Source organism: Mytilus galloprovincialis, chromosome 2, assembly GCF_965363235.1.
Source record: "Mytilus galloprovincialis chromosome 2, xbMytGall1.hap1.1, whole genome shotgun sequence".
Classification (NCBI taxonomy): domain Eukaryota; kingdom Metazoa; phylum Mollusca; class Bivalvia; order Mytilida; family Mytilidae; genus Mytilus; species Mytilus galloprovincialis.
Genome location: NC_134839.1, coordinates 77,532,450 through 77,557,691, shown reverse-complemented (window position 1 = coordinate 77,557,691; position 25,242 = coordinate 77,532,450). Strand labels below are relative to the sequence as shown.

General features: G+C 32.0%; 1 protein-coding gene and 1 long non-coding RNA gene across 5 annotated transcripts in view; one reads left to right on the top strand and one right to left on the bottom strand.

The window, feature by feature from the left end:
* Positions 1-3,082: 3,082 nt before the first annotated feature.
* LOC143064450 (uncharacterized) lies at positions 3,083-5,685 on the top strand. 3 transcript variants are annotated; one of them, XR_012975251.1, is made up of 2 exons: positions 3,083-3,198; positions 4,478-5,685. It is a non-coding gene; the product is annotated as an uncharacterized LOC143064450 (long non-coding RNA). The 3 variants fall into 3 exon arrangements; XR_012975253.1 differs by lacking the exon at positions 3,083-3,198 and adding an exon at positions 3,463-3,538; XR_012975252.1 differs by lacking the exon at positions 3,083-3,198 and adding an exon at positions 4,132-4,277.
* An 11,330-nt stretch (positions 5,686-17,015) lies between these two features.
* The window catches only part of LOC143064446 (protein white-like), a 60,759-nt gene continuing 52,532 nt past the window's right edge, over positions 17,016-25,242 (bottom strand). For both annotated transcript variants that reach the window (XM_076237274.1, XM_076237273.1), the window contains exons 17-19: positions 20,856-20,956; positions 19,728-19,828; positions 17,016-18,893 (exon numbers count right to left, since the gene is read on the bottom strand). In XM_076237274.1, coding sequence (XP_076093389.1) covers positions 18,789-18,893; positions 19,728-19,828; positions 20,856-20,956 — 307 coding nt within the window. In that variant the 3' untranslated portion in view covers positions 17,016-18,788. The remainder of the gene's footprint in view (positions 18,894-19,727; positions 19,829-20,855; positions 20,957-25,242) is intronic.

Sequence of the window (25,242 nt, the reverse complement as noted above, 5' to 3'; positions counted from 1 at the left end):
AAAACAAACATTCGTAATGACAATTCCGAAAAAAAAACAGGAATATCAAATATTGTATTTTAAAATGACTACTTTTATTGACAAATAAAGAGACCGAACATCCATGTTATAAAATATGTACCCATTGTGGAAGCAGTATCATTTCTTTTGATGTGTATGAGCTTTTTGATTTTGCCATTTGATGATTGACTTTCTGTTTTAAAGTTTCATCGGGAGTTCGGTATTTATGCTATATATCTTTTTGAGATCCTCTATAAAAAATCCATAGTTTGTGATTATTGAGTTACATGCATAGTGACAGTAAATAAAGGCAACAGTAGTATACCGCTGCTAAACATTCTTAAATCGATAGAGAAAAAACAAATCTGGGTTACAAACTAAAACTGAGGGAAACGTATCAAATATAAGAGAACTACGACACAACAGAGACACAACACTGAAATGTAACACACACAGAAACTAACTTTAATGTAAAAATGACCATTTTCCTGACTTAGTACAGGACATTTTATGAAAAAATGGAGGGTTGAACCGTGTTTTGTGGCATGCCAAACCTCCCGCTTTAATGGCAGTGTTAATTATAACATTAAAATGACAACATTACACGACAGGGATACAATAAATAAATAAACAGTAAAGGATCCATTCATTAGAGCCTATATATCTGCTGAACCTGCCACATTTCATCGTTTGTTGAATTGTCACTTTAACACACTTAAGAGCGTATTTAAAGGCTACACAACCTATTTTAAAATCAGTTATTGAATGGTCGTTGAAAGTAAAACAAAAATGTGCATACTATAGAGATGGATACAATTGAGAGTTGAAACGGGTAATGTGTCAAATAGACAACAAACCAAATTAACGCGAGCGGAAAACAGACAAAAGGAAACCAATGGGTAATCAATGTCAACTTTCGTAGTGTGTCAACTGATATTTTATCTACATCTATGATATACATATGTGTACATTGTAATGTCTTATGTATATTTAAGACGAGCCTTTTACCCTTAGAGAATCAAAATAATGTTTGGATGCATGCTATATGTGTTGATGGCGATGGGTGGCAAACAAGTGTCCACATGGCTCATCCCCGTACCATCAACAGCACAGGTCTATATAGCTTCTATATTGTTTATGCAAAATTGGAGTTAAGCAAGGGATAAAATTGTGTTAAACCCACTATTTTCTCTGACACATCAGGAATGAAATGACAGTTTCTGTGGTTGATAAAATGTTTTTATTGACTTCAAAGAATGAAATAAATTGCTTAAGTTAATTTGAAAATAATGTAAATCAACCTCATTTCCTTTATATTTTCTTTTACAAGTACTTGCTTTATAATAGTACTTAAACACTCACACTATATATGTAAATGTTTAAATCATCTATGTTTCAGTACCAATTAAGGATATACATTTATTTTTAAATGAGTTTTTATAAAATCCTTTGCATGACATAACAGTCACAAGTAAAATTCTGCCATTATTCATTGAAGGGCATTTTAAAATTTCGAATGAAAAGTCCTCATCTGTTAAAAGATAACACTTTCTGAGTAATGAAAGTATCGAGTCAGAAATTAATTTTCATATGGTCTTTATAGAATTGTGTTTGTTTTTATTCAAGCCGGAAAGAAGTTTTTACTTGCTTTTATGCAAAAAATCTAGTCACACATAAAAAGTTCAGAATTCAAATGCAGTGCCTATGAATGCATTCTAATAGAAAAAAATATTGTATTGGTATTTTAAATTCTAAAATAAAAAGATATGTCTGACACAAGGTCAAAGTTGTTAAAATATTTATGGAAGCCAGGTTGTTCACATCTGCCGTGTGGTCAGGCTAAGTTTTATGAAAATCGTTGACTATTCGTGTCACCTGTGCTATTGCCTATGTGAAATATTAAAGTTGTTTGTATATACATTGAACGACAAATATATGTGACGTATAAAATTTTCTAACGTCAGACACGCGAATCAATGGATGTGTTTGTAGATAGATGTTTTTGTGTTCTGTTAAATTGTTCCTTTTAAAATTGTTACACGGTGATGACTGCTGTACCCATATTTTGACTATTTTATTTATTATGTTTGTTTAGTTCACGCATCATTGTAAATATAACGGAATGTGATGAGACTGTCATCAAAATGAAAGGGTTAGCGCTACAAAACCAGGTTTAATCCACCATTTTCTACATTTGAAAATGCCTGTACCAATTCAGGAATATGACAGTTCTTGTCCATTCGTTTTTATGTGTTTTGTTATTTGATTTTGCCATGTAATTATGGACTTTCCGATTAGATTTTCCTCTAATTTCAGTATTTTTGTGATTTTACTTTTTACATATAACTGATCTTAAGTAATTGTATTTTAAATTACGCCAAATATAAGTTAACAAGTAAATTTTAGTATCATTTGTAACCTTTTAAAACCTCTTATCATTGTACTCAATATCTGCATAAGAAAAATGACATTGATAAGAAAATAGTCAATTTTGTTTTTTTTAATCCAAGGGTCTAGTTTATATGAATTGATGTGTCTATTTGTAATGAATGGTCAGTATATAGTGTGTCACAAGATCATAACGTTTTGTATGTTTCCCCAGTTCAAGATTTTTTTGTGTCGTTTCTTTATCAAGGAAAGTTCATATAATTGTATTGGCATGTTCAAATTGCTCTTCTGCATTTCTGTTCATATTCTTTGTGAATATTCACTAAAGTCGCCCTACTAACTCCGAAACGGAAAAAGTTCAGAAATATTTTACTTTTGATATACACTCCCCTTTCCATTTGAGTAGGACTTTCCGTTAAGAATTTCCCTCGGAGTTCAATATTTTTTTATTATTTTACTTTTTTCCATGTCTAGCATTAATAATAGTGACAGGTGTTTTCTAATTCAATAAAAAAAAAACTATTGGTCAACTTTAAGCAAACTATGCTCTAAAATTAACCTACTTAAACATGCATATAATTCTAAATCTATTTTAATACTATCAATGTGAAATATTTAGTAATAATTCTAATATTTTTTGGACCGTCGACCAATAACACAGCCCTTAGTATTTCCTGTCATAACTTTTTGTATTACAGGAAATTGCTTGTTTGATAATTGTTGTAAATCACAATACCAAATGAATATTGTGTGATCTTATTTCAAATACATATCATTTCCTGATTTTTTATTGAACAAGTCTAAATACAAGTAAGTTTTATTCATATACCATTTCAAAACCAGAAAAAAATGCATACTTGTTAAATCAAATTTGTAAATGTAGCAATTTTATCTTACTACTTAAAAAGAAAAATCTGTGTTTACTATTAAGACATGATATCCTCTATATTACTGTGTTAAATTCCATATAATTGGAAATACCTCAGTGTCGAAGATATATAAACAAATATACAAAAGTTGAAATGAGAGACAACCCTTGAACTTGATCATGTCATTATGAGTTCTAGTATAATAAGTATTCAAAGAAGACATTTCATCAACTATATCATGTCTCATCATGCATCTGAATGACAATTTGCAGGAATAAATTGTAAGTAATCGATATACATCATTGTACATCTCACTTTTAGTGTCGTCAGAAATCACATTTCTTTTTTCAATGCTGGGCACACTGAATTTACAGAAATGGTGCATGTTATTTATTTGTACTGTATTCCTGTCGTGTAACGTTGTCATTTTAGCGGTACTTTTAACATTGCCATTATACGCGAGGTTTGGCTAGCTATAAAACCAGGTTCAACCCACCATTTTTTATGAAAATGTTCTGTAACATATCAGGAATATGGCAGTTGTTATCTTCCAGTTAGTTTCTATGCATGTTGCATTGGCGTTAATTTGTGTTGAACTATAGTGTTTCTGTTGTTTCGTTTTTCACCTCTTATAGCTGATGTGTTTCCCTCGGTTTTAGTTTGTAACTCGGATTTGTTTTCTCTCAAATGATTTATGACTTTTGAACAGCGATATACTACTGTTGCCTTTATTTATGGTCATTAACTTTAAGTGAAACTTGTAGCAAACGTTTTGCACATTAATGATACAAACATATATCAGAGAAGGAAGAGATATGGACTTAGTATTTTAATTGTATTGAAAGCATACAAGGAAGAATAATTGATACAGTACTTCAAAACATATGGACATCATATTGAGAGAGTCGGAGATGTTGATATTATAATTGATATATTTTGACACTAGGAAACGGAACGATAGACGGACACAGTATTTAAATGTGTTGACATCAGTTTGGGAAGATATATGGGTTCTTATTGGTATATATAATTATATGATAAACATGCTACCTCTTTCGATTACCAGTGCATGCCAAAAATGATATTTTTTCCCGACGGAAAGGGCCACCCCCTTCTACTTTCCACTAATATGCAATTTTTACTTCAGGACGGAGAGAGGTGGGTACAATATTCATGCAAACATAAGAGAATATATAATTTTATTTATTTTACCATTTCAGAATGAAACTCCTCCTTTTTCTCGCCACCATAGAAACAGTTACAGTTGGAATTAAGAATACAGATGGGTGTCCAATTAACTGCACATGCTTCCAAGACAAGACAGTGGTTTGTAAAGGACTAGATAGATTTCCAACAGGTTTGCCAGACGGTATGAAAGATATTGTTTTTGATGTTTCGTCGTTCAACAATTTCGGGAAAAATAGTTTTCAAACGTTCAAAAATTTGAAAACCATAAGTTTTATTAATTCGAATTTTACATCTATAAACCCATGTTCAATATCAGACTTGAGTAATCTAACAAAACTAGAACTTTCAAATGTGAGGATTGATCAAATTGAAACACACGGATTTTCTCACCTTTCACAAATAAAGGAAATAGTAATGAGAAAAGTGCTAGTCCAAAGGTTGCATAAATACGCATTCAATAATATAAAACACGTGGACAAGTTTGTGATGGAAATTTTCACTGCTGGTAATATGGAGAACTTTGTATTCCACGACTGGTCAAATATGAGACTAGTGCAGCTAAACAAATTCCAAGTACTGTACATGAAATCAATACCCTTCAAGAATTTTGATGCAATCGATCAGTTTGAAATAACCGAATGTACATTTCCGTCACCAATGTGTGGACTTAAAGACATCTTGCGAAATCCATCTGTAAAGAAAATAAAATTACATGAAAATGCAATTGACTGTTCGTGTAATACGAAATGGATTTTTGAAGTCGGTCGAAGTGCAAAAGATTTTAGACTAGTGAATAACACTTGCTCATTGAACTCACCTTCACAGTTAGCAACGAGAGAAGTTTTATCTATTAACAAAAACCTTTTCTGTAAGACAGACGAAGTTCCTACATGTGGTGACGGAACATATAAAACAAGGACACCAAGTTGTCAAGAATTTCCCAATGAAAGCCACAACGCTGGCACACACAGACACGTACACATGTATACTTTGTGTATTGTTGCGGTTCTTTCAGTAGCGTCAAAGCTAAAAGGATAATCCAATAAACAATATTTAACTAACAGTGTACAATATCATACTCCGACAACTAAACTTTGAAAAAGTCAGAAGAAATGGAATAAAACAATTAATTTACATCTGATATGGTATAGAAACGTTAAATTGAATATCCAAAACTGTACAGGTTATATGATTTTGTTTTTAAACAGTCTATTATTTGCTTTAATAAACATTAACACGATTAACTATTCTATAAAACCAATTCAAAAGTTATATTCTTTTGATCACAGATAGTTCAGGAATTCAGAAGAGAGAGAATAAATACATATCTGTACAGACCAACTACAAGTACCACAAATACCCGTTCTGTTATGATTGAAAAAAAACCAAGTTGTAATGAACAATTGAATAATTGCACATGGTGCATTTCAATAAAAAAAAAAAAGAGGATGCAGTATGTCTTAAAGTCCTTAACTTGAATATTCGCTGTCTAAAACTCTAGTATTGGTTGCTATTCTGGATAGAAGATTTCATACAGTATTATCATAATTGAAAAGAAAGGATACTTGTTGCATCAAATCATGACACAACACAACTACATGTACATGAAAACATCAAAAGCATAGTAGAATAATGCTTATTGTTGTTTTTCATATCAGTCATAGTATGGCCTTCAACAGCAAAATACTCATCATACGCATCTATGAGTCTCATTACTAAATATAATCCAATGACAAAACAACCTTAGTAAAGTTATAAGAAAACATTGGAGCAATCTGCAAAAGACAAACAATGTAGTGAAATCTTCACCCAGGTGCCTAGCATAGCGTATAAACGTAACTAAAATATAAAAGAATACCTTGTTAAATCAAGGAAATAGTTGGGAGACTTATGAAAAGGGACCCATGCTTTAAAAGTGTAAGCAAAAAATCCCGAAAAACTGTTAGTTATTATCTTAATTATAGGCAACAAACTTTCATTAAATGAAATTTAAAAAAAAACGGTCTTGAGATTTATTACGTATTTTGGTTGAAGGAACCGCATTTAATTACAAATAAAGTTAAAACACCCTTTGCTATAATAATTACAGCATTTGCACTATTTATTACAGCATTTGCACTATTTATTACAGCATTTGCACTCAATATGAAGCATTTGCAGTATTTAATATAGCATTTGCAGATTTAATATAGCATTTGCAGATTTAATATAGCATTTACAACAAAATATACCTTTCATCCTTATGATACGCCATATAGTCTTGTCACATTCCCAGAAAAAAACTGTAGAAAACTGTATAAATGAAAAAGACAAACAGATAAACAATAGTACACATGACACAACATAGAAAACAAAAGAATAAGCAACACGAACCCCACCAAAACCAGGGTTGATCTCAGGTGCTCCGGAAGGGTAAGCAGATCCTACTCCACACGTGGCACCCGTCGTGTTGCTTATGTGATAACAAATCCGGTAAATAGTCTAATTCGGTAGGTCACATTCATGAAAGGGAAGGGGATTGTTGTTACGACGTTAGGAACATATCCGATGTCATTTGTGAAACGATTATTCCATAACGGTCAACCAACTCGTGAAGGCGTCCGTAAAATTTTAAATGTCTATACCCAGCTATTTAACAACAACAGTACAGTTATACCTACCAATAAAAGAGGGGCGAAAGACACCAGAGGGAGAGTCAAACTCAAAGATCGAAAATAAACGGACAACATCATGGCCAAAAATAAAAAGACAAACAATAGTACAGAAGACACAACATAGAAAAGTAAAGACTAAGTCTTCAGAAGAAAGAAATATTGTGAATGACTAGAAAAGATATCATAAAAGGCGGGTTGTGAAATTTTATAAAATTCCCGTTTATGATAACATTTCGTAAAACTTTTGACCAACTCATGAGTTTTATATTTATGTTTAGTTATGAAATATTATGCTCATAGAAATCTTTGATGTGGCTGCAAATACCAACACAAAGAATCAGATGAGAGTGCACAAAGAATCAGATGAGAGTGCACAAAGAATCAGATGAGAGTGCACAATCCACGAGAGGAAGCCTCAGGATCACGAAGGAAATGAAAATTAACAATAGAAAAGGACACCTTAACTGACTTGTTTATCATAGTATCATACTGACAGCATGTTTGGTTCAGACTATTTGTAGAAATCAAAAGAAAAAAATAAATCACAAACTCCATAAAACCATCCTATTTTCAAACAGCTACTATATCATTAGTCATTGAAATCTAATGTTTTCCCATTATTAATTACCCTCATTTTTACCTCACCAGGGCCCGAAGGCACCCCCTCGCTCCCATCCCCACAACCATGTGAGCTTATGCTATCACATGGCGTCCGTCGTTGTCCGTCGTCTGTCGTCGTAAACTATATAAAAAAAACTTTTCCTCTGAAACTGCAGGGCCAAATAACTTCAAACTTTAACTAAATGTTCCTTAGGGTATCTAGTTTATGAAGTTGAATCATCTCTTCGTAAATTTTACGGACGCCATTACGAGTTGGTTGACCGTTATGGAATAACCGTTTCACAAATGATATCGGATATGTTCCTTACGTCGTCACTACAATCCCCTTCCCTTTCATGAATGAAACCTACCGAATTAGACTATTTACCGGATTTGTTATCACATAAGCAACACGACGGGTGCCACATGTGGAGCAGGATCTGTTTGTCCTTTTCATTATTAGCCATGGCGTTGTCAGTTTATTTTCGATTTATGAGTTTGACTGTCCCTCTGGTATCTTTTGTCCCTCTTTTATGAATTGAATCCGAAGTTTTGATCCATCAACAAACATGGCCGTCATGGCTAACAATAGAACATAGGGGTCAAATGCAGTTTTTGGCGTATATTTCAAAAACTAAAGCTTTTGGAGCAAATCTGGCACGTGGTAAAAATTTTCAATTGGTCAAGATTTATCAGCCCTGAAATTTTCAGACGAATCAAACAACCCATTGTTGGGTTGCTGCCACTAAATTGGTAGTTTTAAGGAAATTTAGCAGTTTTTTTTTTTTTGTAATTATCTTGAATTTTATTATAAATAGATAAAAACTGTAAACAGCAATAATGTTTAGAAAAGTAATATCTACAAAAAAAAATTAATTACCATAAGTATCAATTAACCCCTTAAGGAGTTATGGCCCTTTTATACACAATTTAACACAATTTGTTCATCAAGTTTCAGAGAGAGTTTTTTAAGAGCCTCTTGTTTATATTTTGTGTAAACCAAAAGTATCATTAAACGTAAAAACATATCTTGTACAATATTACATTACCAGCAATTTTTGTATATACCAAAATTATTAATAAATGAAAAAATACTTCTTTGCATGATAACGGACGATATCAAATATTGTGCCAACAGCAGTTGTGATGGTTTGGGGACCCTCCATAAAGGATCCCTATTTTGTTTCATTTGTCCAAAATAAACAACGACAAAGCCATGGTTGTTATTGGGTGCTACATATTGCTTCTGATTAATGATTTTTTTTCTTTATGATTTTAAATGCTGAGAGTGTTCTTTGGTGATTGTGATTTTCATACCAGCTTCCTGTTCCATGTTCACGGGCAAGGTGTTTTTTTTTAATTTCTCCCGGTAGCTTACTCAAAATAGTTGGTACAAATAATGTTCCATAAGAATCTTGTGATTGGCCTAAAGATTCTAGCCCTCTTATATAAGTTTCCATTTTATCATATAAGTGTCTCAAACTGACAAGATTGTTTCCTGGCGGTGGAATTTCTAATAATATGCATATGAAGTATACATATTTATTGGTGTACAGTGATTTAATCAGATAATGGCTGCAATTATCCAAGAGACTTAGCCAGTCAGTGCTTAAAAGCTTATTCTGTTTCCACGTTTGATTACACTCAAAGCCGGGACACATGATATGCATTTCGACTTTGGAAAAATATAATTAAGTATATGGAGAATCGTTTTTTTTTTTCTTTCATTTCATTTAGCTAAAAGTAAAAAGTGACTAAAAAGATAAACTGTAATATTGCTTGATTTTAAATGCAACATAACTGTTTGAAAAATTTAAATTGTTACGCTAAATTTGCACAGGTAAAACAGAATTGCACATAACAATAAATACACATGATATTTCAATTGAACAAAGCAGTAGTTCAAAGATTTAAAACCATGCCAATATAAGAGCATTAGCTTCTGCATATATAAATCCATAACTTGTATAGCAAGTACTATATAAATCAATGACTTGTATAGCAAGTTCTATATAAATCAATGATTTGTATAGCAAGTTCTATATAAATCAATGACTTGTATAGCAGGTACTATCAAGCACTATATCAATCATTGGCACTCATACTACATCTTCTTATATCAATTAAATGCTCTAGCTGTAACACGGTTTAGTATGATAATTATATTAATGGGTTGGATTTTGGGGAATTTTTATGATGACGATTATGCTCAGGCAGTGTGTATACATTTATTTGTGCTTGGAGTGTTTTTCCTTATCTATGCTATACAAATGTGTACATTAATATGTCATACCCATATTTAGCACGAACGTTTTTCCTTTAGAAGTCAGAATTACATGTATATTTAATTGTATGCATTTATCTGTGTGATTTGGTGGAGATTGTAGCGAATATGTGTCCTCCGTTGCCCATCTCCTGACCGTTAACACCACTAACCGACTTCTGTGTGTTTATTTTACTCATGCACAATTGATTGAATACAGAAGTGATGGAGGATGAAGGCAACAGTCGCATACCGCTTTTCGAAACTAAAAACTGAGGGAAACGCATCAAATATAAGAGAAGAACGACACAACAGAAACACAACCGTTACGATAAATGTAACACACACAAAAACGAACTATAGGAGCAGATTACCCAAGATGTGCTTGAATATAAATCAACATCATTTCCTTTAATATTGTTCTTCTACAAGTGCTTGCATAATAGTACTTGAACACTTACACTATATATTTGATTCATTTCTTTTTTTAACTGTCAGATTACCAATTAAGGATGCATACAAAGAGTTTGTACAAAATGATAAGTGTAAGATACCACTTTTGATATAAAGTCCTAATCATTGGTTAAATTCGACTTTAATTAGATTCCGTAATTTCTATTGCTGGACAAATATAAGTAAGAAAACTTTATTTTGATTCCGCATATTGACATACATTTAAGCATAATCTTGAATGAGCTTTTCACAGAATCCATTCCTAAGTCATAATTCATATCCCAATGAAATTCAACATCAATGGTCGCTGCAAGTGCATATCATGATAACATTGCATAAATGTTTGGAAAACAGACGAAAAGCAAAAAGTGTTATAATAGAATAAATGCTTACGTACCTTTACAGAGTTATAAAGCGTTGAAAATGTGCACATGTTTTTGTATGATTCATGCAAAATGTGTACACAGTAAACGCTTTGAAAAAAAAATTGTAAAGAAGCATTCAATTCTTAAAAAAACATGAACTATAAAGTTTCTTTTTAAAATCTTGACTAAGAAAGTGGGCAAAATAGCTTTCAAATGTCAGCTAAACCTTGTCTTAATCTCGCCTGTTGTGATTGTCTTAATTTTAAGTTATCGATAAAGATTCATATGGTTTCAACATGGACAGCGTAAGATTTATGGAAAGGGCAACAATTTGGACAAAATTTCTGCAGTAATGCATTTGCATATGAACGAAAGGATTATGACTAATATCCCTTAAATTTATCACACACCAGGGCCATTTAAAAAAGGGTCATTGCATCTTTCCCTTGACTTAAATTCCAGTATAATATACTTTACGGTACTTACAACAGTATTGCATATTTCTAAACAGTTCATAAAATTATAAACGTTTTTAAATAGTTATCAAAGGTACCAGGCTTACAATTTGATACGTCGGACGCGCGTCTTCATAATACTCGTAAGTCTCAGATCAAAATAGTTAAAAAGTAAAAAAGTATAAAGTTGAAGAGCATTGAGGACCCAAAATTCCCAAAAGTTGTGCCAAATATGGTTCAGATTATCTATGTCTGGAATGAGACAATCCTTAGTTTTTAAAATAATTCATACTTTTGCAAACAAAAAAAAATACATATAATTGATATTCATGTCAACATCAAAGTGCTGACTACTCGGCAGGTGATACCCTCGGGGACGAAACGTCCACCAGCAGTGGCATCGACCCAGTTGTGTAAAGATTGCCTCAAACCGCAAACTTAGGGAAAATGTTCATATTCTCAGTGAAAAGTAATGAAATTTATTTAACGAACGCAAACTCCAAAACTGAACAGTAAATAGGTATGTACCTTACATGTAAGGGCATGCATTCTTATGTACCATAATTCCACAACAAATAGGCTAATTTACAATTCATCCACCTAGGGTGTCAGTAAAAGGGCGGATAATTTATATTCGTGTCGGGGAAGTTGATCAATGTGGACTAAATATCTTCTTTGTGCTTATTTGTTTTAATTTTTTCCCCGGTCTTGCGAATTGTTTTAAATTTTACAAGGTACAAAGTTATTTCCTGCATTTCGTGTTGCAGAATATTAATTTCTATGTTGGCTATTTCCAGCTTTTAAAGATCATGGTATTCATTTCGAAATCTTTCTTGACAGAAGCACACATGTTCAAAATGTAGACAACTACCAATTGTCTATATAGGTTAGAACTATCAGGCGACTTCTTATTTGCGATATTGCCCTTTGAAGACGATTTTTATCACTTTATTTTGCGTGTAGGCATTTCATCTTAAAAAATTAACTAAATAGATAGGAACTTAAACATGCAAATCATCAGCAAGACAAGATCAACAAGCAAGACAGTATGGAGGAAAATGTCCTCATTGAAATTGTTGCCCTCAAATGACGATTTTTACCTTTTTTTGCGTTTAACTGATATCATAAAAATCATAAGAGATAGATAGAAACTTTAAATAAAAAAGCAAGGAATAATCTACAAAAAAGACAAGACTGGCATTTATTGTAGCAGTGATAACCCTTAAACGAGGATTCCCCCAACCCCCCTCTAATGTGCTTTTCTTTTTTATACATTTTCTCGATCCTATTAAAATTCATTAATTGTATTGGCATGTTCAAATCGCTTCTGCATGTCTGCTTATATTCTTTGTGAACAGTCTTGAAAATCACCTTACGAATTCAAAGCAAATATCGAAACTGGAAAAATGTTTTCTTTCCAGTCAACTGTATTATACATTCCCCTTTCCCTGACTGGCAGTAATAACTACGACTAATGTTTTCTAATTCAATATAACAAAAAATATGTTAACTTTAAGCATTGAAATTAACCTACTTAAAAATTCATATAATTCTAAATTTGTTTTAATACACTATTCCGAACAATGTGAAATATTTGATAATAATTCTTATTTTTTTGCGACCGTCGACCTATCACCCTGTACTTAGTATTTCCTGTCATTACTTTGTGTGTCACAGGAAATTGCTTGTTGGATAATTGTTGTAATTCACAATCTAATTTTAATATAATGCGATCTTTTTTTCAAATGCATCTCATTTCCTGACTTCTTCTGAAGAAGCCAAAAATAACAGGTAAGTTTTTTTTAAATATTTAATCCGTTAAAAAGAGTGGAACAAAAAAACCGCATTTTGTACAATGTAGCAAGCAATCTAACTACAGAAAATAAATTCTGTGTTTAAAAAATATCCATGTGAATTGTATATGTCAAAAAGATACGGTAGCTATATTTGCTTGATAATATATAATAACTTTTAAGATCAATATTGAAAAATATAAACCTCTGCTATTTACAATCATACACACATTCTAGCACCTATTATACAGTTTTGTATATTGAATAATGGACTTGACTGGATTTATATAAAAGTACTACAATTCCTTTCAGTGACAAAAATACAGAACAAATAATGCACAAAAGTTAGAAATTGTAGACAACTCGTGGAGATATGACTTTCTAACTAAATTATTTCGTGTTCAATTATGCATCGGTACTTAATGTCATTTTGAAGGAGTAAATTGTAACTGATTGAAGTACAGTTCACTTTTCGTGTCGCCCGGAGCCGCATTTCATTAATGAAAGCTTGACAAAATGAAATCAACTTTACTTAAAGTATGTAGCATCATATATATGATACAAAATATTCCTACGGTTTTTGAATATGCTTATACTATTCTCATTAGAGAAGAAAAAGAGAAGATCGCAATATTTAGATATTCAATGGGAGGGCTACATTATCTAAACATGAGAGAGAGAGAGAGAGAGAGAGAGAGAGAGAGAGAGTATATATTTTTAACATGCTAAGATAAGAGGTCTTTAAATACATACAAAAGACTCTTTATTTCATGTGCTTTTTCAGAATGAAACTCCTCCTTTTCCTCATCACCATAGCAACAGTTGGAAGTCAAAATCCAGATGAGTGTCCATTTATGTGCACATGCACCCAAGACAAAAAAGTGATTTGTAAAGGATTAGATAGATTTCCCATAGGTTTGCCAGACGATATGAAAGATATTGTTTTTGATGTTTCATCGTTCAACAACTTCGGGAAAAATACTTTACAAACGTTCAAAAATTTGAAAACGATAAGTTTTATTAATTCCAATTTTACATTTATTCACACATGTTCAGTATCAGACTTGAGTAATCTGACAAAACTAGAACTTTCAAATGTGAGAATTGGTCAAATTGTCACAAATGGATTTTCCCACCTTTCACATGTAAAGGAAATAGTCATGAGAAAAGTGACTGTCCAAAAATTGCATGAATACGCTTTCAATGATATCAAACACGTGGACAAGTTTGTGATGGAAGATTTCATTGCTGCTAATATGGAGAACTTTGTATTCCATGACTGGTCAAATATGAGACTGGTGCAGCTCAGATCAGTGCAAGTATTAAATATGAAACCAAAACTCTTCCAAAAGTTTGATGCTATCGACCAGTTTGACATTATCAGATGTACATTTCCGTCATCAATGTGCGGACTTAAAGACATACTTCAAAATCAATCTGTAAAGAAAATTAAGTTACATCAAAATGCAATTGACTGTTCCTGTAATACAACATGGATTTTTGAAGCTGGACGAAGTGCAAAAGATTTTGAACTAGTGAATAACACTTGCTCATTGAACTCACCTTCACAGTTAGCCAGTAAAGAAGTTTTATCTATTGACAAAAACCTTTTCTGTAAGACAGACGAAGTTCCTACATGTGGTGACGGAACATATGAAAAACGGATACCAAGTTGTCAGATGTCCTTGTTAGATGAACCTATCATGCCGGGAGAAACAGTAGAATACCCCAACCAAAGTCATAACGCTGCCTCACAAATACACCACATTTCTACAGTGTGTGCTGTGATGGTTCTTTTAGTGGCTTTAAAACTAAACGGATAATTCGACAATTAATATTTGCCTTATAGTGTGCAATATCATACTCCGACAACTGTCAAAAAGTTGGAAGAAATATAATGGAGAGGGAATCAACGTAGAATAAAACAAACTAATATAACAGTGATATAGTACAGGAACGTTTATATTCAATCCATAGTTTTATGATTCTGTTCTATTATAGTCAAATTAACCTGCTTTGAAATAGAGTTAACCCTTGATAGTCAGGGTGCTTCCCTAACAATCAATATAGTTTTATTCTAAATAAAGATATAATCTCTACATCGAAGCAAATAAAGTACCTGAATTATGCAGAGAAAAAATAAAACTGATTATTATTATGTTTACAGACAATCTTAATACCATTTCTAATCGTTCTTTTAACCATATCACTTTGAAATGTCTGCAAACATCAAATTAAATAATTGCTTTTAATGTGAGGACTGCTCAGCATACCGTATTGGTGACTGATAAAAGTTTGTACATGTACAACAATAAACAACACGTTAAACTTTTTCCAGGTCATTGCTTTCTGTAACATATGTTGCTGCCTTTCTTTCATCCTCCTTGTGACTTATTACTTTTGTTGTGAATACAGATGATTCATTATAATTCGTGGGATGCCAATTTTCGTTGATTTCCTGGTTACAGATGAAACATGAATGTAAATGATAAAAAAGTACAAATTTTGTTTGCATGTATGCAAACCACGAAATTATATATCCATGAAAATACAAAGTTTCTTCAATCCACGAAAAATCGTACCCATGAAAATTAATGAATCCACAGTGGGCTTGATAGAAGTATGTTACTCTACTCATGCATTTCAAAGTTTGTATTTTTTTTGGATGTTGCTCATTTTTTCGTTTATTAACATCAAACAACAATTTTGTAAGGTATTTATTATATCTGTATGTTATTGGGATGACTGATCGATCAATGGCGGCTTTACTTCAAGAGGCAAATGTTCAAGTGTATTTAGTATAATAACATGTAAATGAGATATGAGTATATAAAAAAGAAGATGTGGTATGATTGCCAATAATACAACTGTCCACAAGAGACCAAAATTACACAGACATTAACAACTATAGGTCACTGTATGGCCTTCAACAATGAGCAAAGCCCATACCGCATAGTCAGCTATAAAAGGCCCGGATAAGACAATGTAAAACAATTAAAACGAGAAAACTAACAGCCTTATTTATATAAAAAATGAACGAAAAACAAATATGTAACACATAAACAAACGACAACCACTGAATTACAGGCTCCTGACTTGGGACAGGCACATACATAAATAATGTGGCGGGGTTAAATATACTGCTTTATTCTAGATACACCATGACAATGATAACTCACAGTTAAGAGGGTAGTAATGGGGTACATTCATGACAAATAATGGTAAAAATTATCGCCAAATGACATTAACAGTAATTTTTGGTGCATGACGATAAAATATGCACTTCTTTTAGAGGATAAAAAATTGAATGACTTTGACGAATCATGTTAAATTTTTTCCGACAACATAACGGTAACGATAATTATTTGAGACCTCTGATGAATCATAACAAGGATATTTTGACAAATCACTATAAAATTTAAATCAATTTGATTTAACGGTAGCCCAACATTACTGTTTGTCTCCTGACGGGAAAGGGTTTTACTACCCTCAGTTAAGCAGTGAAGTGACCTTTCCCCTAACTCATACACATATATTTGATTCCTCAGCAGTTAGAATATGTAATCATATTGTGGTATGCCTGGTGGAGAAAAAGTAATCACCAATTTTGATTTGAGCAAGCTAAGGATTTATTCTTTGGCCTCACTAAAGGAAGGATGGGTTAAGTGTCTCAAGATCACATAGTTCAATTCACTTTCTTATGAGAGTTACTACATTTGTACCTTCATTTCAATAGGCTTGTTTATTTGCTTGCGTTTCTATGCATATGTTTGCATTTATTTTCACAAACCAAGATCAAGGTGACTGAGTTTTGTTCCATTTGCTCAGTACTTTCTGAAGGTCAGCTTTTAAATAGATGGATAGAAAGACTTGCAAAGAAAGAAAGCTAAATAATGCTTCTCACTTGTCCTTTTGCAAGGTGGTGTAAAATTAAATATTTGAACAGCTCAACATTCATAACATTGTTCTTATATCAAAGAAAAACAATAAAATTATAATTTTTAATCATAAAATATTTCTACAATATCAAAAACCAAAATGAGTATGTTAAACTGGAATAAGACTTAATAATATCACAGATAAATATACATTCTTATAAAAATAATGATCCATAAAACAATTTTCTTGGGTCAAAGTTGACATCAACAATATCATACTAAAAGTCATTGGTCAATATTTACAAAATGATACATATAAATGTAAATTAAAAATCAATGAAGAATTTAAATGCTGACATTACTTTGAAGAGTAATTAAGAGTACATCAGATGATAAAATGTATTGTTTTACATAAATAAACAGAAGTTTGATGCCAGACATCAAGAAGTCATTAATTACATGATAGGCCTCGTCTTTTTTTCCCCTACTTCCTTCCATAACATTTCATAAGATTAACATATTTATCATGATTATACTTTAAAGAGATGGATGAGACATATTTGAATACAATCAGGTTGAGTTATGATGATATAAACCCCTAAATCCAATTAATTTTACAATTTTACAGAAAGTTGTGTACTTTAATACACAGAAAATTTATATTATCATTATAAAGATGCATGAGGAATACTAACTTACAAATATAACTGATTTACATGTTATATTTGTGTATTAAACTTATTTTATATTCTAACAGTAAAGTGTTAAAATGATTTTTTACATGGTATAATAAAGTATTAATCTGTGTTTCATTTAGTCTGAGTTATCTGGCTGACTTTGTACTTTACACAGTAATTTGTCTAATTATAACTAACATTCAGCTGATATTCTCCTTGTATAAAGGGAGATAATTCAACAATGCATATAACAACCTGACCTCTGCTTGTAACTTTGAATAAATACTAAACTTTCAAAAAATGATTTCTTACATTATTGTATAAAAGCTGCTGCAAAATAAAAGACAACCATAAATTAACATGCTGGTATAGCATAGACAAGACTGAAAATAATTTCAGTATTTGAATTAAAATTATGAAACTTCTAAAATAATCACATCCCCAAATTTTATTTATATTTAAAATATTCACTTTTACTTGAGTATTACAAAGAAAAAATAAAATCCATTAATATAATATGGACAAAAATATTGCACAATTTTCTTCAATTAATAAAATAGTACAGAAAATTACAAGATTATAAACTATTGATTTTCATAAAATTAAATATGTGTCAGAGCCATATAAATATCACATACAAAAGCTGACAGTCGACAAATAAAATAGATTTGATTTCTAAAATATCTATAACTTCATATCAACACAATAAAATGTTAAAATATGATGTAAAATAATAAACAGGAAACCATCTAATGGTTTCATCTCATTAAAACTGACCTATTCATTTGGAGGTAAATTGTAGAAATCAAATTTAATATGAGTATTTATATCACTTACAAAAAGTTTTATCATAGTAACACATTAATCTGTAAATCGGTTAAATTCTTTACATCATAGCTTTATAGTACATTTAATTTCTTTAAGAGATTGTGCAAACAATCATTACAGTTACAGAACAAACAATACAAAACAAGATTTTTCAATCTCTAGTCTCGGACATTAATCAAGTCAATGAAGTACATGCCTCTTGTTGAGTATTAGTATTGATGGTACTAATGAATTACAAAATCTGTGAATTTGCTCCTCATGGAAAATGTACTATCTAAGTATATAAATTCAGGAATTTCAGGAAATTTTCTCCAATCGCATATGTTATTTCTAACACTCAGGCACACAACCATCTCAAACAGGAATTGTTTTAATACTTAAGCACTAGATCTTTTGGCTCGTATAACAAGAATGATGAAGGAAACAATCCTAAATCCAACAAACAATGCTGAAATCAGTCCAAAGTCTAAATACCAGTTGTCCTGTGGAGACAAAATATTACTTAGGTTTTTATTCTTATAATTAGACATAGGAAGATGTGGTATGAGTGCCAATCAGACAACTCTCCATCCAAATAACAATTTATAAAAGTAAACCATTATTGGTCAAGGTACGGCCTTCAACAGGGAGCTTTGGCTCACACCAAACCGGAAGCTATAAAGGGCCCCAAAAATTACTTGTGTAAAACCATTCAAAGCTTATCATTGTTATACACACATGTACACTCACTGTTCTACAATCTGTCGATTTAACCGAAAGTTTGGCATTACACAAGGTCATGTTTTCTCTGACTGACAATGATGTCTGTACACTAAATCAATTGGAGGTTAGATGTGTACTGATTGACAGTTTAGGCTTAGAAACATGATTCTTTATAAGTTGTTATAGGCCTTGAACTAGCTTTCAGTAACTGCAAGTACTCTTAAAGTCTTATGATTTGTGTCTATATTTTTGGGGGTTTTTATTTTGTGCTTTATTTCCATCTGATGAGTTCAGCCCTTTTCAACTGATTTTTTATAATTTGTTCTTATGTCTTACTTTTACACCACTGTTCTAGGCCTAGGTTAGGGAGAGGGTTTGGCTTCAGGAAACATTTTTTACCCCACTTACATGGATATATGCCAAAGAGTACATAGGACAACTTTTATACATGAGGTTGAGTATATCTAATTAGGTAAACTCAGTTCAACAATTTTCAGGTTTATTCATTAAGATTTCTGTTTCAAGGTTCAGTTGAAAATATTAAATTGAATATTAAATTGATGAATGATATTTTATAGTTGCATCTAAGATTCACTGTAACAAGGTATACAAACCTCATCAAAACTAAGAGACTCTAAAACTTGACTCCCTGTAGTAAAGCACCTTGAAGGAGTGCCTACTGTTGAGTTCAGCGCCACAGTCACATTTTTACAATCTGCAAATAAAAACTCACCCTTCAGTATAATGTGGTTCATTCATTAAAAAAAATCACTGGAATATTCACCTTAGATGAAATAAGAGGTATTGTGTATGAAATAACAACAGGTCCAATTAGGAAATTACAAAATAATCCTTCCTTGAATTAGTATCAATGTGCATTATATCTTCTTCCAAATGTTAGACTGACAACAGACCCCATCATACTATACATTTGTTATATTGTAGGTCTCAAATTATGTTGTCTTTCATGTAGATTTTTTTTAAACAATACTCCTGATAATTAATTTATTAACTTGAATACAGACAGATTATGATGTCAACAATCACTACACAGAGATCTGATTATAAGGTATAGACTGATTTCCTGTTTTTTATATTTCACTACTGTGGTCTCAATTATTTTCGTGGGTATCAATTTTCGTAGATTGAGAAAAACTTGCATTTTCGTGGATATTTAATTTCATGGTTTTCCCAATCTTTCCATACAAAGCCTTTGGAAAATTTGTAGTTCATTGAACATTTGAATTTGTGGTTCACCAGTATCAACGAATCCCACGAAAATTGGTATACAATGAATAATAATGAATCCACTGTATCTTAATTTACCTTACAATGTGAAAAAGTTTTTAATAGTCTTGAAACTATAGATCAGCAAAAACTCTGTGATCTGAGCAAGGCTGCAAACATAAGTGTCTCTCATACACCTTAGCCTTTTTTTTCATTTTACAGCTAGAATCTTTCTTGGAAATGCTGAGTCCAGGTGTAACAGTGGTGCAATGTCACTGGTGATATCACTAACTTGTCACCACAAGTAGTGGCTATAATGCCTGTCTTCGCTTGCAATAAAACCTAGATAAATATTTATTACATCACAACACTACCACAGCCTGTGTATAAACCCAGAAAGGTACTCCCAAAAGTCTTTTTCAACATTCTTTTGGAACACAATACGGACAATAAAGATATCTTTATACATACACATAATTAAACTATTTCATTCAGGATACATCAAAATATTATACCTATATGATCTATATCGCTCCACTGGTTTATGTTTAAAACTTCATTGCTGTACTGGAACCAGGACAAATACTTCAACCAAAGTAACCAGTCTGGAATGGTACTGAAAATAAGGTAAAAACAAACATATTTTTTCTGAAACCAGAAGCCAAATTAAATACACATGAATCTATTAGAAATACCTAATTCTTGAAATAAATGCACACACTAAAAAGTACAAATACAGTCACTTTAAGTTTTTGTCTTTTGTTGAATAAAATGTGTATGGGTTCTGAAGAACCCAGTGTCTCACCTACTTTATGAAGCTAATAAATGTTTTAGGAACTTTAACTGCAGATTGTATGTAATGTGAACTGGAAGAAAACTATGTACATAATAAAGTAACATACGGAAAAACAAGAAATATATTTTTACAAAATTTTCTTCTAGATACTAGCTTTTGATCATAAACAAGCCTCTGTCCAAGTTTGGTAGAAATCCAGGATAGTTTAAGAAAGTTATTAAAATTTCAAAAACTTAACCACAGAGTGAATATTTGTGGACACCGCTGACAACAAAGCTGACGGAATGTAGGATCACTATGTATCGCTTTTTCTACAAAAGTTTAAGGCTTGACAAAAATGTAAATTATTAGAAAGTCAATGTTGCATTTAACTTCTAAATTCACTCATTTTGGTATCATAATTTTACTGCTTTTTTATAACATAAAAATTTAAGTCTAATGTTCCTTTTTATTTCTAAATATATAGAAATTTTATAAAATAAAAACCCAGTTTTTCCCTTTGGAGTCTTATAATTGAAAAATTAATGTAAACAATAAATGGTAGCATTTAAAGGGCAAACAAGTGTGTAATACATGTTTAAAATGATTGAACAAAAATCTCTGTGAATAATTTCAATCTAGATTATTTTGTAACAAAACTAGGTTTGAAGTGCCACAAAGTTTCTTGTTCCATTGATTGCAATGAAAAAAATAAATGTTATGGCTGTACCCCCTTGATACAGATACATGTGCAAATGAATGTCCCTTGTTCAGTATCTCTGCTGTTTTGATATTATTGCACACTGATAATTTTGTAATACACAGGCCTCCAAAAAAAAGGGTCATAAATGTTAATATTGACCAGTAAACTGACCTTATCTCAAAAACATTAAATGTTGAATCAGATAAAGATCGGGTGATCCCTGTCCAACATGCTTTTTTTAAAATGATTCTAATAATATACAAAATACAGATTTCCTATAAAGAGTAAATAATAAAATTATGAACCCTAGGTTCCAAGTCTTCTACCATATGAAATATAATCTTGAAACAAATATTTTACACTGTCAGCCAAAATTTTAAATTTCTATAAGTCCATAATGTTTTTACATAAATTGCTTTGCTGAGCTCAGCTGGATACGACTGCAGATGTCCAACCTCTCATGTGTTCAATTCTTGTCTGAATTTTATGAGACTGATTCCATAGGTTATATCAGCAATGTGTTTGGCAATTTCTAAAGTAAGTTATGATCAAATATCTTCAACAACTTATGCCCCTCGGAAATATTAATAATGATGGAAATAACATTGCATTTGCTTTTAAACCTTTATATTGATATAAAATGAACACAATATTCACACTTGATACAGGTCTGAATTTGGAAATTTGGATTGTAATTAAATTTTTGACACATAATAGGTTTCTGACACAGAATTACTGTAGTCAAAGAACTTCAAATTGGTTATATGATTTGAAATTATGTTTAATTTTTTACTTTTGTGCAATACACTATGATGTTGAGAATTGACCCCCCCCCCCCCCCCCAAAAAAAAAAAAAAACTAAAAAAAAATTACCCTTGTTTTTCTTTTCTTTTGTGCAATACACTATGCTGTTGAATAATAACACCTCAACCCCCCCCCCCCCCCCCCCAAAAAAAAAAAAAAAAAAAACTAGATGTGTCAAAGCGACACAAATGGCCCTGTCTGCAATTTCAATATCACATGTGGACACAAACATGATGGTAGTCTAAAATATCAACAAGAGTGCACATGCTGAAATGTCTCGCCTTCTATACTAATCACTGATATTATGTTGATAGTCCTTAGTATAAAGCTAAGCTTTATAACAACTGTCACATAAACTTAACATTAACCAAGATAACTAAACATAGACCAATGAACCCTGAAAATGAGGTCAAGGTCAGATGAACCATGCCAGGCAGACATGTACAGCTAACAATGCTTCTATACAACATATATAGTTGACTTATTACTTATATAGTTTAAGAAAAATAGACCAAAACACAAAAACTTAACACTGTGCAATGAACCGTGAAAATGAGGTCACGATCAAATAAAACCTGTGCGACTGACATAAAGATCATAAAATATTTCCATACACCAAATATAGTTGACCTATGGCATATAGTATTAGATAGAAACTTGACCACTGAACCATGAAAATGAGGTCAAGGTCACATGACATCTGCCCGCTAGACATGTACACCTTACAATCGTTCCATACAACAAATATAGTAGACCTATTGCATATAGTATGAGAAAAACAGACCAAAACACAAAAATTTAACTTTGACCACTGAACCATGAAAATGAGGTCAAGGTCACATGACATCTGCCCGCTAGACATGTACACCTTACAATCGTTCCATACAACAAATATAGTAGACCTATTGCATATAGTATGAGAAAAACAGACCAAAACACAAAAATTTAACTTTGACCACTGAACCATGAAAATGAGGTCAAGGTCACATGACATCTGCCCGCTAGACATGTACACCTTACAATCGTTCCATACAACAAATATAGTAGACCTATTGCATATAGTATGAGAAAAACAGACCAAAACACGAAAATTTAACTATAACCACTGAACCATGAAAATGAGGTCAAGGTCAGATGACACCTGCCAGTTGGACATGTACACCTTACAGTCCTTCCATACACTGAATATACTAGCCCTATTGCTTATAGTATCTGAGATATGGACTTGACCACCAAAACTTAACCTTGTTCACTGATCCATGAAATGAGGTCGAGGTCAAGTGAAAACTGTCTGACAGACATGAGAACCTTGCAAGATACGCACATATCAAATATAGTTATCCTATTACTTATAATAAGAGAGAATTCAACATTACAAAAAATATGAACTTTTTTTTCAAGTGGTCACTGAACCATGAAAATGAGGTCAAGGACATTGGACATGTGACTGACAGAAACTTCGTAACATGAGGCATCTATATACAAAGTATGAAGCATCCAGGTCTTCCACCTTCTAAAATATAAAGCTTTTAAGAAGTTAGCCAACGCCGCCGCCGTAGCCGCCGCCGCCGCCGCCGGATCACTATCCCTATATCGAGCTTTCTGCAACAAAAGTTGCAGGCTCGACAAAAATCAGCTCAATACCTGGAGGCGTATAGAAAAAAAGTCTGTATAACTGTGATTTTCAACAATTTTCAAAGTTGTAAACCCTTAATTTTGGCAAAAATTAGTGAAACAAAACGAAAATTAAACTTGATCTGTAACTCATCATGGGGAACTCACATCCAAAAATAAGCCCAATATCAGAAAGTGTTTAGAAAAAAACGTCTGTATAACTGTGATATTCAACAATTTATCAAAGTCCATAGCCCGTAATTTTGGCAAAAATTAGCTGGGCAAAACAAAACTTAAACTTGATCTGTAACTCATCTTGGTTAACTCACATGCCAAAAATCATCACAATATCTGAAAGCGTTTAGAAAAAAGTCTGTATAACTGTGCTTTTCAACAATTTATCAAAGTTCAAAGCCCTTAATTTTGGTAAAAATTAGTGGAGTGGACCTTAAACTTGATCTGTAACTCATCAAGAATAACTCACATACCAAAAATCAGCCCAATATCTAGGCATTTAGAAATAAACTCAGTATAATGGTTTGTTGCGGAATGACGGAATGAAGGAATTACGGAATTTCGAAATTACAGAATTTCGGACAAGGGTAAAACTATGTGGCACCGACAACTTCGTTGCGGGGCCATAAATATAAAAATACATACATAGTCATGGCTTAAATTAAAATGTGTTAATAGTAACTGCTTAAATAAATTGACAGTTAACCACCTCATTTCTTAATACATAATTTACAAGCAGTGTAAGGGAGGTAATAAAACATTATTTTTTTAAATTGATTTGGATTGCCTCCCTTACACTGCTTTTAAATTGTCTCAATTGTCTTATAACCAGAAAAAAACTTGTCTTTACCTTTTTTTTGCCCCTATTTCAGAAATGGTTTGAGCCATAACCCCCAAAGTCAATTCTGACCATCCCTTTGTAGTATGGAAACTTGTGGTATAGTTTCAGAGAGATTGATACACTTTAACACAAGTTATTTTCTGGAAACTA